Source organism: Pogoniulus pusillus, chromosome 12, assembly GCF_015220805.1.
Source record: "Pogoniulus pusillus isolate bPogPus1 chromosome 12, bPogPus1.pri, whole genome shotgun sequence".
Lineage (NCBI taxonomy): Eukaryota > Metazoa > Chordata > Aves > Piciformes > Lybiidae > Pogoniulus > Pogoniulus pusillus.
The window spans coordinates 24872984-24886509 of record NC_087275.1 but is presented as its reverse complement, the minus strand read 5'-3'; the positions used below and the strand labels follow the sequence as shown (position 1 = coordinate 24886509).

At 43.3% G+C, this 13526-nt stretch overlaps 1 protein-coding gene across 2 annotated transcripts in view; it reads right to left on the bottom strand.

The window, feature by feature from the left end:
- Positions 1–10685, bottom strand: part of RPGR (retinitis pigmentosa GTPase regulator) — a 56464-nt gene extending 45779 nt beyond the window's left edge. The window contains exons 1-4 of one of the 2 annotated variants that reach the window (XM_064151928.1): positions 10226–10685; positions 8846–8971; positions 3207–3299; positions 624–686 (exon numbers count right to left, since the gene is read on the bottom strand). In XM_064151928.1, coding sequence (XP_064007998.1) covers positions 624–686; positions 3207–3299; positions 8846–8971; positions 10226–10358 — 415 coding nt within the window. In that variant the 5' untranslated portion in view covers positions 10359–10685. The remainder of the gene's footprint in view (positions 1–623; positions 687–3206; positions 3300–8845; positions 8972–10225) is intronic. The other variant, XM_064151929.1, reaches the window with a different exon arrangement.
- Between the last annotated feature and the right edge of the window lie 2841 nt (positions 10686–13526).

The following is a 13526-nucleotide window of genomic DNA, read 5'->3' as shown; positions in this document are numbered from 1 at the left end:
TGCAAGCTAAAGAATTGCAACCACAAAGATGGCTATTCCACTACATAAATTTTAGAAGCATGACAGGAATTTTCATCAATTCTCTGCATACTGCCTCTCTCTAAAAATTTATTATTTTAGTTTAAGTTTACAGCTTATTAATTTATAGCTTAATAAAGCAGCTTGTCACTGAAACAGCAGATGGTTTTGTCTAACCAAAATGTGACAGAATTTGAAGTCTTTCGGTTCTACTACATTTGTACTCATATATATAACTTCACATTAATAAAGATAAATTACTTGTCAAAGGTAAATTTAGGTACAGATACATGGAAATTAATAATAAACCTTTACAGGGCTTAAATGAAATATTGATAATTGCTAACCACACCTCAAATGGCAGCAGGAATTTTTTCTCCTATCTGTCTCTTGCTAGTAAACTCTTGTGTAATACTATTTGACAAATGCACTGGCTCAGAATAAATCATGGAGGCATGCATTCAAAGAACAAGATCTAAAAACTTTAACAATTCTATTTGCATTTATTTTTCCTTCCTCAGCACTCTTGGGGTTCCCAATGTAATTTTGCATGAAAGGAAAGGAAGAAATGAATCTTTAATATTTATGCAATGTAGGTTACATACCTGTGTAAACTAAAGTGTGGTTCCTTCCACAAACAGCAAGTTTTGTTTTTTCTGGTTTTAAAGCTATGAATAAAAGCCAAGAAGGAGGGAAGAGTTATAAACAATCTGAGAGCTGGTTCAACAACAAAATGTGTGATGCTCTAGAGGGAGCTCTGATGTTTTTCCTGTTTTTTTCCAACAGAATGATTAAAAGATGCGTTGCTCATCTGAACCCAACACGTAACTTATTCAATCAGGATTCCCCCAGGCAAGAAAACTGATACAGGCCTTAAAAACCTACAGCTGATACTCAAGCAAACTTCATGATGGCTACTTCATCCTAGTGCTACATTACACAGAAATTATCCCATTTATGGTATATGCAGGACAAAATGCATGCTTAATTTTCAGTTTTCATCAGAGTACTACTCTTAACTCCCTCTTAGGGTTTTTGCATTATCTTAAACCTCCAAAACCATACTGCTCTTATCATCCCCATCCTCCCCCATGATGCAAATATCTTTTTTTCTTGCTAGACCTTAATTCTGCACTGCCCTCACACTGATCACTAAACTCAGCTGTTAAGGACAGTCCTATCTGGACAGTGCCTACAATGTTTGCATACAACATCTTGTTTGAATTTCAGCTCAGTTACCACTCACCCGTTGCATGTACTTCCTGCAGTCTGGGTATGAACAAAGACTGGGAATGTATGTGAGGGGAGTCAAGGGTGGGAAAAAGAAAGTGTAAGGTGGCCTTTTCTTCCATGGCAAGTGCACTTCATTTTAGAAATAGAGGAAGAACATCTCACTGACTTTTCTATCCTCTCTCTACTTACTGATCACTGCCAACAACTTACCTCCTCTTAGCTATGTCCATGTGCCCTATCCCTATACAATGTTCTTAAAACAGCATTGTTTTTACATAACATACATTTAATTGCATTTCCACTGCACTAGTCCATGACAAAACCATAAACCATCATCTCTTTGGAGAGACTCTTTTTCAGTCTCTCCAAATCAACTTTCAACAGCTTCATGACATTCAGATTTAAGTATCTTATACATTTTACCATGTCACTGAATAAAATTACTTAAGCATGATCTGTCTGTGGTCTGTGACACATACATAAACATAAATTGCCTAAATTCAGGTTCCTGCCCACTCTATCAGACATCTACCACAACCACCAGCCTAGAACCACAGTATTTCCAATGTTGGCTTTTTCTTACAATGTTAGTTTGCTGCTTTATACATCAAAACTCTGCCTCAGACTTCACAGATGATCTTAATCAACTCTTTAGAAGCCTGTGCTACTTAACCTTTAGCCCAACAAGCTAATCAATTTTATTCAGTGAGCCATGTTATATTTACCATGTTGCTGGCAATTTTTCATAACCAATTTAATTAGTCTGTAGTCAAGTCTCAGATTGTATGTGCTTAGAAAACATGCAGCCACAACCACTTGGTCCTATGCAGAAATTATGTCCTTGAAACTCCACTTCCAAAGTCAAGTGAAGACAGAAAACTAGTGACAAAAGCTCCCGGACCTTCTCCTTCTGCCTGCTGCCAAGAAAAGACACTCCCTTGTGACTTTCTCACTGGATGTCAGGTCTACTTTGAATTGTTGTCATGTTCTCTTCATCTTTATTCTTCATTGCAATTTGACAGTAAAACCAAAATTTGACACCAAATCCATTTAAGCTAAGGTAAGAATCAATCTCTCATCTAGTTGACAGAGGATGTAAATCTGAGAGTATCTGCACTCTTCCTCTGAAGGGAAATAAAGGAGCAGATAAAGGGCAGCAGAACATACTAAAGTCAGAAAGAAAGAGTTTGAACAACCAGGATAACTTGTTTTTAACAATAAGTTAACATATCGATCTGCTGGCTGAAAGGATGAGGATAAACATTTAATGGTGAAAAGAAACATGTTAATGGGACAGATCTGACTGGAATTAAGTAAGAGTACATGGAAAATGTATTGACTTAGTTTTGTTGGACAAGATAAAAACAGCTAGGAAAGATGAAGACGATAAGTGTCGTGAACATTTTACAACACGTGCAAGAATATGGGCATTTGTTTGACTGCTTCATACAACTATATCAACACCCATGCGCCCCTCAGGCAATTCTTATGCTTGCTAAAAAAATAGCAGTAGTAGAAAGCTCCTGATACATTTTTTCCTTTATAAAAGTGGCAAGACAAAAGCAATAAAAAGGTTATATAAGCCTGCTGCAACTGATTTCTAACACACAGACAACAACGCAGACGCTAACCAGCTTTGCAGTCACAATGAAGATGCAGTTTGTCTGAAAAAGGCAAATACTGCATAAAATCAGAACCCTAAAAATGAAATGTTTATCAGACAAGGAATTCTGGGTATCTGAAGTAATGTCAGACACAAAAAGACTCCAAATCTGGAACTGGTAGGAAAGCAATCAGGAATCCTTTTCGGCTCCCTTTATGAGTGTGTGCAGTATTACGTTACACAGGATGAGTAAAGAAGGCAGAATCAGTTAGCCTGGAACTATGTCCTATAAAATACCTTCTCACAAGGGTCTCATTTCAAAAAGACAAGGGAAAAAAAGGAATAAACAAACCTTTAATGCATGTTGGTTTGCTGACAGTGGTCTTTGATCCTAGGCCCAATTGGCCCCAGTTGTTACTGCCAAACATGTATAGCTTACCATTGCCTGGAAAAGAACAAAGCACAGTCAGAATCCATAAAGGAGTCTCAACAGCTCCTTCAAGATGAAATGCTGTTATGGTCGGCCTGATAGGCCCAAAACAGGCTACACATGTCCTGCCTTGCCTAGGCATGTTTTTCTGCTCCACCAGAGAGGCAAGTGCAGGAAATGGACACGAAAGAACCTGGAGCTACTGAGTCTGGCCTGCCCAGGGTCCTGTGGTGTAAGGGACACACACTTAGCTTGTGCCTGCCTAGTGCCAGGCCTGTGCTTTTCCCAAACTAGGGAAAAGTGAGCCTGTGGCTTTGCCTAATGTGGTATGGTTTGGCTAACTGCCATCCTGATTGGCTATGCTTGTGTCCAAAGGGCAATAAATCTCAGCCCACATTGATAAAAGGAGATGTGCAGGTGAACAACCTGCTTTTGCTTCCCTGCTTTGCTTCCTTGCTCTTTGCTTGCTCTCTCTGCTGTGCCCAGCCCTGCTGCTATTGCACACTGCCTTACTGCCTGCCTGCTAAACTCCACTGCCGCCAGTTACCAGGAGCAGACCCTGGATGCCTGCACACAATTGGCATGTGTGGCCAGTGTGACATGGTGCTGAGACTGCACCACATCTGCCTTCTGCACCTGAAGGTCCTGCCTAGAATTCCTGGACATATACACAGATGGTCCAGAAGAAGCCAGGAGACAAGGTCAAAGATTGTCTGCATCCTTTCCCCAGAAGCAGGGAAGATTCAATTCTCAACGTCCAACAAGACAGAGTCCCCTGAAAGCATTTGGGCACTGTCTGGACTGTGGCTAAGCCCCCACGAGTGGGTAATAGTAATTTGTGAGTAAATGCTTAAATGCCTCTTTGTAATTCTCTCCTGCCTTCTGCCACAGAACAGAAAGAGCTTGAGCCATCTGCTGGGCAAGCAGCATATTGACTGCAAGAGGCATTTGACCACGGAAACCTTCTCTTCCAGTTCAATTAATGTTTCTATATGTTGCTGGTTATTACTAGATCCATAGAATGTTTCCATGACCCTGTAAGAACCCAAATATTATCAAAATTAGTGGTTGGGGGTGGACAGAGTTCTGAGTAGCAACATTAATAAACAATATTAATTTTGGAAAATATCATCTCGCATCAACTAATTTCCCATCCCCAGTAGATGGGTCATTCACTCCCTATGCTATTTATTACTTCCTTCTTAAGATCTGAGATTAGGTAATTCAATACCTAAAGGTGAACAATAATTAATATCCTTGTTGCTTTTTCAATACAGAAGTTTTTCCCTTGTGAAGATGACAGAGCACTGGAACAGGCTGCCCAGAGAGGTTGTGGAATCTCCTTCTCCGGAAACATTCAAAACCTGCCTGGATGCATTCCTGTGTGAGCTGCTCTAGAAGATCCTGGTCTGGCAGGGGGGTTGGACTCGATCTTTTCAGGTCCACTCCAACCCTAACATTCTGTGATTCTGTGATAGTCTGAAGTCAAGTCTACACTCATGATTTTACTAGCACCATTTATACCACCATTGTATTTTGATAATGCCACCACATCAAAGCACATGCAGAGCTATCTTTGACTGAAAGCAAAACATACCTTAACAGAAATAATTTTTACTAGCAAATGGCATGATCTGATGGTGTATGTTTCCTTCTATCCTTCATTTTTATTTTTAACTGACTTTTTAAGACAGTAGTACTCCTGTGGGAGTATAAAGTCAAGCTGCTGTAATTCAATTTAAGCACATTCTTGGTTATCCTTTCAGGATTCCAACAGGTCACAGTTTTCATTCTATAATCTGCCTTTTATTATACCAGTCTTTAAACTCTCAGGCATTGCTTTCTAAGATGAATAGCTGAATAGATGAGAGGAATTTTTTACATCCTTTTCTGAGTGACAGCCTTGTACAATTTCAGGTTTCCAATACTTAGCAGTGTAGCAGAAAATAAGAAAACTGGGAAGTAGGTAATTCAAACAGTGAATGAAACTAACAGGTACTATAAAAGAACCTAAGAAAATGCCTGTAGTGAAACAATATTTCTGGGCCTGTATAGCAAATTAGGTTTTGGAACAGGCATGACATAATCTAATCTGACCAGGAAACATAACAGAATTTTGTATTCAATATTATGAATATTCATAATCGCACAATGAAATATCTCCAGTCAACACTGCAAGTCACCGAGGTGAGAACTAATTCAATAGCAGACAAAAAAGCAAGGGTCACACTTTAAAACTTTGCAAACTCAGGCTGCTCTTGGTTTTTGCTTCCATTTTGGTGTTGATAGAGAGGGATTGTGGCCATCTACCATCTGGAAGGCTGGAAGAAGACAAGTGGAGTGGAGTAAGACTGACTCCAGGCACCAGCAGGCAACAACAAAATATAAAGGGACAGCTCAGAGTGCTTCAGTAATTAAAATATACTTCCAACAGCAGTCTCCACCTTCATCCTTACACAAGTCTGGAGTACTTCTCCAAAGTACACATGCACTGCCTTCTCACCAGCAGATGTTTCACTATTAATTCAGGGCTTCTAGGGAAGCCACAGGATGCTTTTTATCTTGAGGAAAAAAGGTTTTGTGAGAGAGGTAGGGAAGAGTGTCTCCTAAGCTCTGTATCTCTCATGAGTAGCTGCTATCATAACTGTGATTCCCAGGAACCCCATCGGTCATGGGCTCCCGTGGCTCATGAAGTACTGCTTAAGGCATTCATTCAGCAGCTGGGAAATACTAGCTGAAATCCTCGATACACTTCATAATAGCAGCAGCCCAGCAGTTCTCTCACCTGTGTTTAAGATTCTGTCTTATATATTCCCCAGCTTCCCCCTCTTGCTTTCTAAATTATATGAGTGCAGGAGGGAAATAAAATGGGGAGACAATGCACAAACTTGGCACAATTGTTACAAGCTTCTATTGAGAAGCTATATTTGAGGAAAACAAAAAAGGCAGTATTTTGGACAGACTATCACATGCCAGGCACCATGATTGCTTTTTGCTTCTTTGCATTGGTTTATGAATAAACTATGTTAACAGTTCATTTAAAATTCATATGCAACTGAAATACATCTCAGGAAAACAGGAAAGACATCAGTTTTGTTAAGGCAAGTCACTGTCTTCTCAGAAAAAAAAGGCTTTATGGAGCAATGAGAGCAGTCACGCTCAGGACATTTAGCATCACACAAACAAGAACACCACAGCAGGTTGCTCACTCCTACACACATCAAAGATAAACACAAATGTGTACTAATCTTTCTCATTTTCCCCTTGTAGTTGATGCAAAAGATAGTGCAGCATGTTCTGATGGCCTGCTGCTAGGTAGAAAGAATAGATGGAACCTAGTGACAAAATACCTGCAGAGATTCCAATATCTCTTTGGTATAAATTGTTGAATGTTTAATGTCTTGCAAAACTCAGAATCATAAGCATACTGTCTTGTTGCTGTTCCATGTGCACCTCTTTTCACTTCGACTTTTACACTTGATATTTCTTTCTCTCCTTCTAGCCTTTTGCACTGGGGGCCTCAATTCACTCTAGAGCTCTGAGGTCAGAAGCTATGTCTTCTGTCATCACCATTTTCCCCCTTGTGAGCAGGATCAGTCTCTTTAACCAATGTGGCCATGTTGCCTAGGATACTCTAATCAAAGCACATAAAGAAGACAGCCGCTACCCTTAAGATTTTGTAGAACAAAAACTTAATAGGAAGATACTGGGAGATGATTCTTTAAAATATCTTGAATCATTTACCCAACAGGATTAACAAACTGCTTTCCAAAGCCTGCAGCTGTAGGTGATGCAGGGAGTGGACTGTAATTTTTTAGCCCAAAAAATATAGAAATGGGGCAAGAAATATTATTAACCATATTATAAGTGATGCTTGAAGCTACACTGCTCACAAATGTGCTAAACAACTAAGTCAGCTGCTTAAGAAAAATTCATTCTAATGAAGATGTTACTAAAGGTAGAGAACAAATGAATAAAAGAAACACAAATTTCAATCCCAAACTCCAAAGCTGGAGAAAGAAACCTTTCTCTGACTAGCTCAGCAGTCAGAGCCAGTAACTATCACTGGTCCTTTCCGTGGCAACATATAGCCACAGTATGCAAGTAACACATTGGACTCCGACTCCTGACCTAGAAAGACAGGGTGGTTTAGATTCACTTTACACTTTTCTTCCTGAAAGTCACATAGGAATATTGATGCTGGATTAGATGAAAGTATTTGAAAATTTCTGACTATTTTCTTTCAGTGCTAAATGTTATTTTCTTCATTTGCATTCAATGAAGATTCAGTGCTGTATGTGGCTGTCTTCTGCTCCAAACCAGCTTTAAGCAGTGTTTTGTATCAGTTTGGGTGATAGTTTTAGTTACAGTTGTTGAGACATTAGTGTAAAACCCATGTATAGGTTTGAATTTAACTCATATTCACACTGCTCCCTACATACATAGGTCCCATTACCTCTTCCAGAGAGTGGGGGGGAAAAAAAAAGGAGGTAGGGATTCTACGACCTGAAAATAAAAGACACTAAAATGAAGCATGCATCCACACACCTGCTTGAGATACCTTTCTTTCCTCTGTGATGTTTGTCTTTTATCTCTTCCAGGCTAACTCATCTGGATTTCAAAAAGCTCCTGATTTATCATAAGGTCTGTACCCTTCTCAGTAAAGTCACTACTGGCATGCACTTCTGGAGCTTTTATTCCAGATGTTACAGTAGATCAATGTCGTTCACCAAGGGCTGTAATCCCACTGTATCATCCAAATCCATCTAACAGCAGAAATGTGAGGTGCACGCAGGCACACATGGATGCAAAGAACAGAAGATGGACAAAGGTTTTGTCTCCCTTTTTAATTTATTTTTTAAATGACTCTTGCAGTTTCTCTGCCTTTTTTCCTTCTTGATGAGAGTTTTACCCTCTCTTTTGCCTCTATTTTACAACGTCCCCAGAAAAACTTTTGGCGCCAAAGAAATTTTGTACTCATGCTTCTACAGTTCCTTCTCTTCAAAAGCTTTGAAAAAAAAAGGATCTGATTATCTAGAAGTTTCCTTGATGACACATCTGCACTCTGTAACAGTAAAGGTGAGCTAGAGATGTTTATAAAACATGCTGCACATATTGAAATAGGCAGGAGACAGTAGAGAAACAGTGCTGCATGCAAGCCTATGGAAGTTGACTTCTTCAAAACCTTTGATACATTTAAGTGGCCTCTGTGTTCAAGAGACACTGCTTACTTCCATGACACAAACTTCAATATTTAAGATTGTGTACTAAACACTGTCAGACTCACAAGAAATATTCAAGCTGCAGCAAGTCATGCTTTAAATCCTGTGTGATGCATTGTTAGTGCAGATTCCCTCATGACATTTTTTTGGGGGTGTGCTGTGAAAAACCCTCAGTGACTTCACACTAGCTTCAAATACATCCAACACTTCCCACAGAACAGTTCTCACTCTTCTCCACAACCTCCTATGATATATTATCTCAGGATTCAAACAAGAATCATAACTTCTCAAGATCCAAATGTATAACCTATCAGCATGTACCTCACTTCCAATACTGACCTGTGACAATAGCAGTATGTTCATCTCCACATGATATAAGCACAGGCTTGTCATTCTTGAACCAGAACTTACTGGGAACATCTTCTGCAAATTTACTTTTCCCAAAAGTGAATACAGCACCTGATTCTAAAACACAGAACAGGATAATGTCAATTTGACTGAAAATACATATTGTCTCATATCTTGTGAAAGTCATAATTCAGTTGTCCATTTTAATCTCTTTTCTTCTTAATAAAAAAAAATAGGCTGAAGCATTTTCTTCTGTTGTTTCACCAAGACTACTTCATTTTTGTCCCTTTACAGTCCTGATTCTTCTTAGGATCTATGAATTTCTAACAGAGTAGGCATTGTTGCTAAAATACTGTGTTCTCAGGGCACAAAAATTTATAGTACACTAATGTGCATCATCACTACCCTCTAAGAAAAACTACTAGATGAGTAAAAGAAATAATGAGTTCTGAGTAACTGCTGTCAGAAAGCAAACCAGAAAGCTCATCCTGAAACTACGTCCCTAAGCACCAGGTCTATAGGCTGCTTAAACATCTCAAGGGATGGTGACTCCACCACTGCCCTGGGCAGACCATTCCAATGTTTGAAAATCCTTTCAGTGAAAAATATTCCCTAGCATACAGCCTGGTGCAGCTTGAAACTGTTTCCTCTAGTCCCATCACTTGACACCAAGGAGAAGAGGCTGCCTTCTGCTCGCTCCAACCTCTCTTCAGGTAGAATCATAGAATCAGACAGGTTGGAAGAGACCTCCAAGATCATCCAGTCCAACCTAGCACCCAGCCCTAGCCAGTCAACTAGACCATGGCACCAAGTGCCTCAGCCAGGCTTTTCTTGAACACCTCCAGGGACGGTGCCTCCACCACCTCCCTGGGCAGCCCATTCCGATGCCAATCACTCTCTCTGGGAAGAACTTCCTCCTGAACTTCCTCCTAACATCCAGCCTAGACTTTTCTCGGGACAACTTGAGACTGTCCCGTTGTAGAGAGCCCTTAGCTTCGGCCACAACACGGACCAAAGGTCACTTATTAACTGGAAAAACCTGGCTGCTGCCACACGGCAGCTCTACACCCGCTGGTGACGACAGCAAGGCTCTCCTGCTCTCATCTCTGACGCCAGCCGAGTATTTCCCGCCAGACGCCGGAAGGCTCTGCTCCGAGCCGGCGGCCCGCAGTCCGGCGCCGCGGGCCACCCGCAGTCCAGGCCGGAGTAAGCCAGGGCGGCCCCAAAGCGCAGAGCGGGGTGAGCAGGAGGCGCCGGTGATAATGCCCAGCGCCGCCGCCGCGGTGGAGGAAGTGTGCACGGACCGGGAAAAGCGGACGAGGGTCGTCCCTCCCCCCAACCCGGGCCGTGTGACTAGCTGGCATCACTCACCGGGTACCGGCAGCTCGTCCTCCCCGGCGCGCTCGGCCATGGCAGCTGGCGGCGGGCGGCCGCCCCCGCGCCCCATGCACGGCGGCGGCGGGCTGCCGGAAGTAAACACAGGACCTGCTACGGCAACGGCCATAGAGAGCGGCGCAGCGCCGCCAAACGCGCCGCCCGCGGCAGGAGTCCGGCCCGGAGGTCAGGCAGAGGCGGAGCGCCCCCTGGCGTCCGGCGGTAGGGGAGGCCAGCAGGCGCTTGCTGCTTCCACCCGCGCCATCTCGGAGCTGCTCCGAGCCGGCAGCGCTTGTCGCTGCTTCCCCACGTACGCGGAGCGCAGGCCGGCTACGGCTCAGCGTGCTGAGAAGAATCACCTCCCTTGAAGAAGAATCATCTCCCTTGAAACCGCTTACGAGTCTTGCAAACAGCAGAGCCTTGATTTCCTTCTGCCGTCCCTCCCTCCCTCGGCGGCATCACTCCTACCGCGTTCTTCTGCAGCCTGGCGCAGCCTCCAGCTCCAGCGAGCAGTTGCCTCGCAGCGGGGTCGCCGCTGAGCTCGCCGCTTAGACAAGCCGGGACCGCGATACGTCCTCTTGCCTTGCTGGGTGATTGGAGGGGCAGCCTTGCCTCAGCTGGGTGAACAGAAACGTAATAACTATTTTATCATCAGTGGGATGCTGCTGCCCCAAAAATCTCAATTTCCCGTGCACGATGGTCTCTCGTGCAAACATCTGTGTGAAGTCCTCTGACCAAGGTCATGAGAAGACATGCAGTCAGCCAGCCGGGGACCCTTAGGTGGTGGCCGTTGTACAGATCTCACTGGAATAAGTCCGGGGATGTGTAGCCTTTTAATCATGTTTAATGTACAGTCCCAAACATCCAATGGAGCTTTTCCTTCCCCCCCCCCCCCCCCAGAAATAAACAGTTTTTGAATTCCCATTTTGGCATTCTAGTGTATCTCAGCTGTGCCAGGTAAACCCTCGATGAAAGAAAAAGGTCTTCCTTTCAGGATGATGTACAAGCTGGCAGCCTTGTTTTATGCAGAGTTTAATCAATGTAATTGTTGGTGCATAAGATGAGGTAGCTGTGTAAGTACACACAAGGGTGAGCACGGCTTCAAAAGAGAACAGAAAGTGTTTGTAATTGTTGCCCCTACAGAAGGCAAGGGTTTGATTTCTTTAGATGCTTGTACCCTCACTTTCTGCCTGTTGTAGTTTAACCCCAGCAGGCAACTAAGCACCACACAGCTGCTCACTCACTCTCGTCTGATGGGGCTGGGGAGAGGATTGGAAGGGTGAAAGTGAGAAAACTTGTGGCTTGAGATAGTTCAATGGACAAAGCGAAAGGCTGGGGACAGAGTGGCTGGAGAGCAGCCAGGAAGAAAGGGACCTGGGGTATTGGTAGATAGTAGCTGAAGATGAGCCAGCAGTGTGCCCAGGTGGCCTAGAAAGCCAATGGCATCCTGGCCTGAATCAGGAATAGTGTGGCCAGCAGGACCAGGAAAGTAATTCTTTCCCTGTACTCAGTACTGGTCAGGCCACAGCTTGAGTGCTGTGTCCAGTTCTGGGCCACTCACTTCAAGAGAGATGTTGAGGTGCTGGAATGTGTCCAGAGAAGGGCAACAAAGCTGCCAGCTCAGAAGGCAGAGAACTTCATGTTCATATTAAATGACTATCACTCTTGTTCCTTTATCCTGTCTACTTTCCTCTTACATTGCCTTATTTTCCCTTCACTAGTGTGTCTCGGTTCATGTACTGCTGCTACTCCATTTTCAGTACCCCGGAATACAGCCAAACACCAATTCAATTCAGTCCTGATTTCAACACTGCATGGTTTTATGGTCTTGAGACAAGTAAGTCAGCTTTTGGCATGGTCACACATTGAGCCCTGGCTGCCTGGAGCAACTAACAGGAACAAGGAGTGGCTCTGGGGTTCCATGCTGATAGATGCTGCTGTCACCTCCAATATGAGATAAGTGGAATGCACCAACAGGAATGTCCAAATCTCCTCCTGTGCTTGACACTGCTGTTTGCTCACAGGAGCTTATGAGGGAATTGGTCCAGGTGAGAATTAGGGTCGGGTGAGCTGACAAAGGGGTACTGCACTGTCACCTCTCTGTGGGTCTGCAGGATGAGACTGGGGGCTTTGGCACCCTCACCATTTTTGTTCTGGATACCACAGTTCCCATGATCTGGTCTTGAAGGCTATGGGAGACATTTGTCAGAGAATGGAAAACGAGGGGGCCTGTTCTTCTTCTCTGTGAGCAGTTCTTCTGGCTCTTTCATTCTCTTCCCATTCATTTCTGCTGGGCTTTGCTTTCTGTTCTGCCTGACAAATGGCAGAGGATGCATTTTCCAAGACATCTCAGGGCTGAACTGGCATAAGGAGTCCTGGACAAAACCCACCAAGAGCTATCACTCTGCATGACTTTTTCACAGTTTGAGAAAGTCAAACTTTTTTTTCCTCTGTGTTTTAATTTATATGATACTCACATTGTAATTTCAGCATATCACCTCTCTGACAGGTATGCCATCACCTTGATTTACACAAATACACTTCTCCTTTTCCGCAGAGGAGGAAATGAGAAAGTAATGGTCATATTTCAAAACCACCTGCAGTGTAGGTGGCATAAAATCTTACCTGATGATTATATTTGAAGGTAGGTATTTGAACAAAAACACTTTAGTACTTAGCAGTTGACCAACAGCAGATTATATGGTAAGCAACTTAACTTGTGAGAGGGTTTGCAGATTGAAATACTTAAGTTTCTGAGCCTCAGTGAGAGCTGTTACCATAGCACAGTTGAAAATTTGTTCCAAAAAAATCCCAGGAAAGAAAAATAATTTAATGTAGTCTTTCTCCATCCTTGCTGGGGCCTCGAGAGTATTTATAAGCCTTAATGGCCCTACCCAGCCCCACACCGGTGGGTCTAGGACCCTCATTTTGGCTCAGCACCAGGCTGTCAGGGACTCTGTGCTAGAGCCAAGTCCCCATGGTCCTGGTCCCATCCCCAAGGGAGCTGCCCCCCTCATGCTGCCCTGGCAAATCTTCTTTTAGGTTTTTCTGCTAGCACATGCTCCTGTACAAATATTTAACAGCCAGGAAATTGCTATAAATGATGTTGACACAGGTTCACACCTGTGGGCCCAGAGGGAAGAGCGCAAACTGTGCGTGGTGCAATGTGCCCTCTGAGAAATCTCTTTCTGTAGGGTTTGACCAAGGAAAAGCTTCGGTGTCAGCCCCTGCCAAGCCCAGCCCTGGCTGGGATGACCAAAGCAAAGGCTTTGGCTCTACACAGCAGTACAGCTCACTC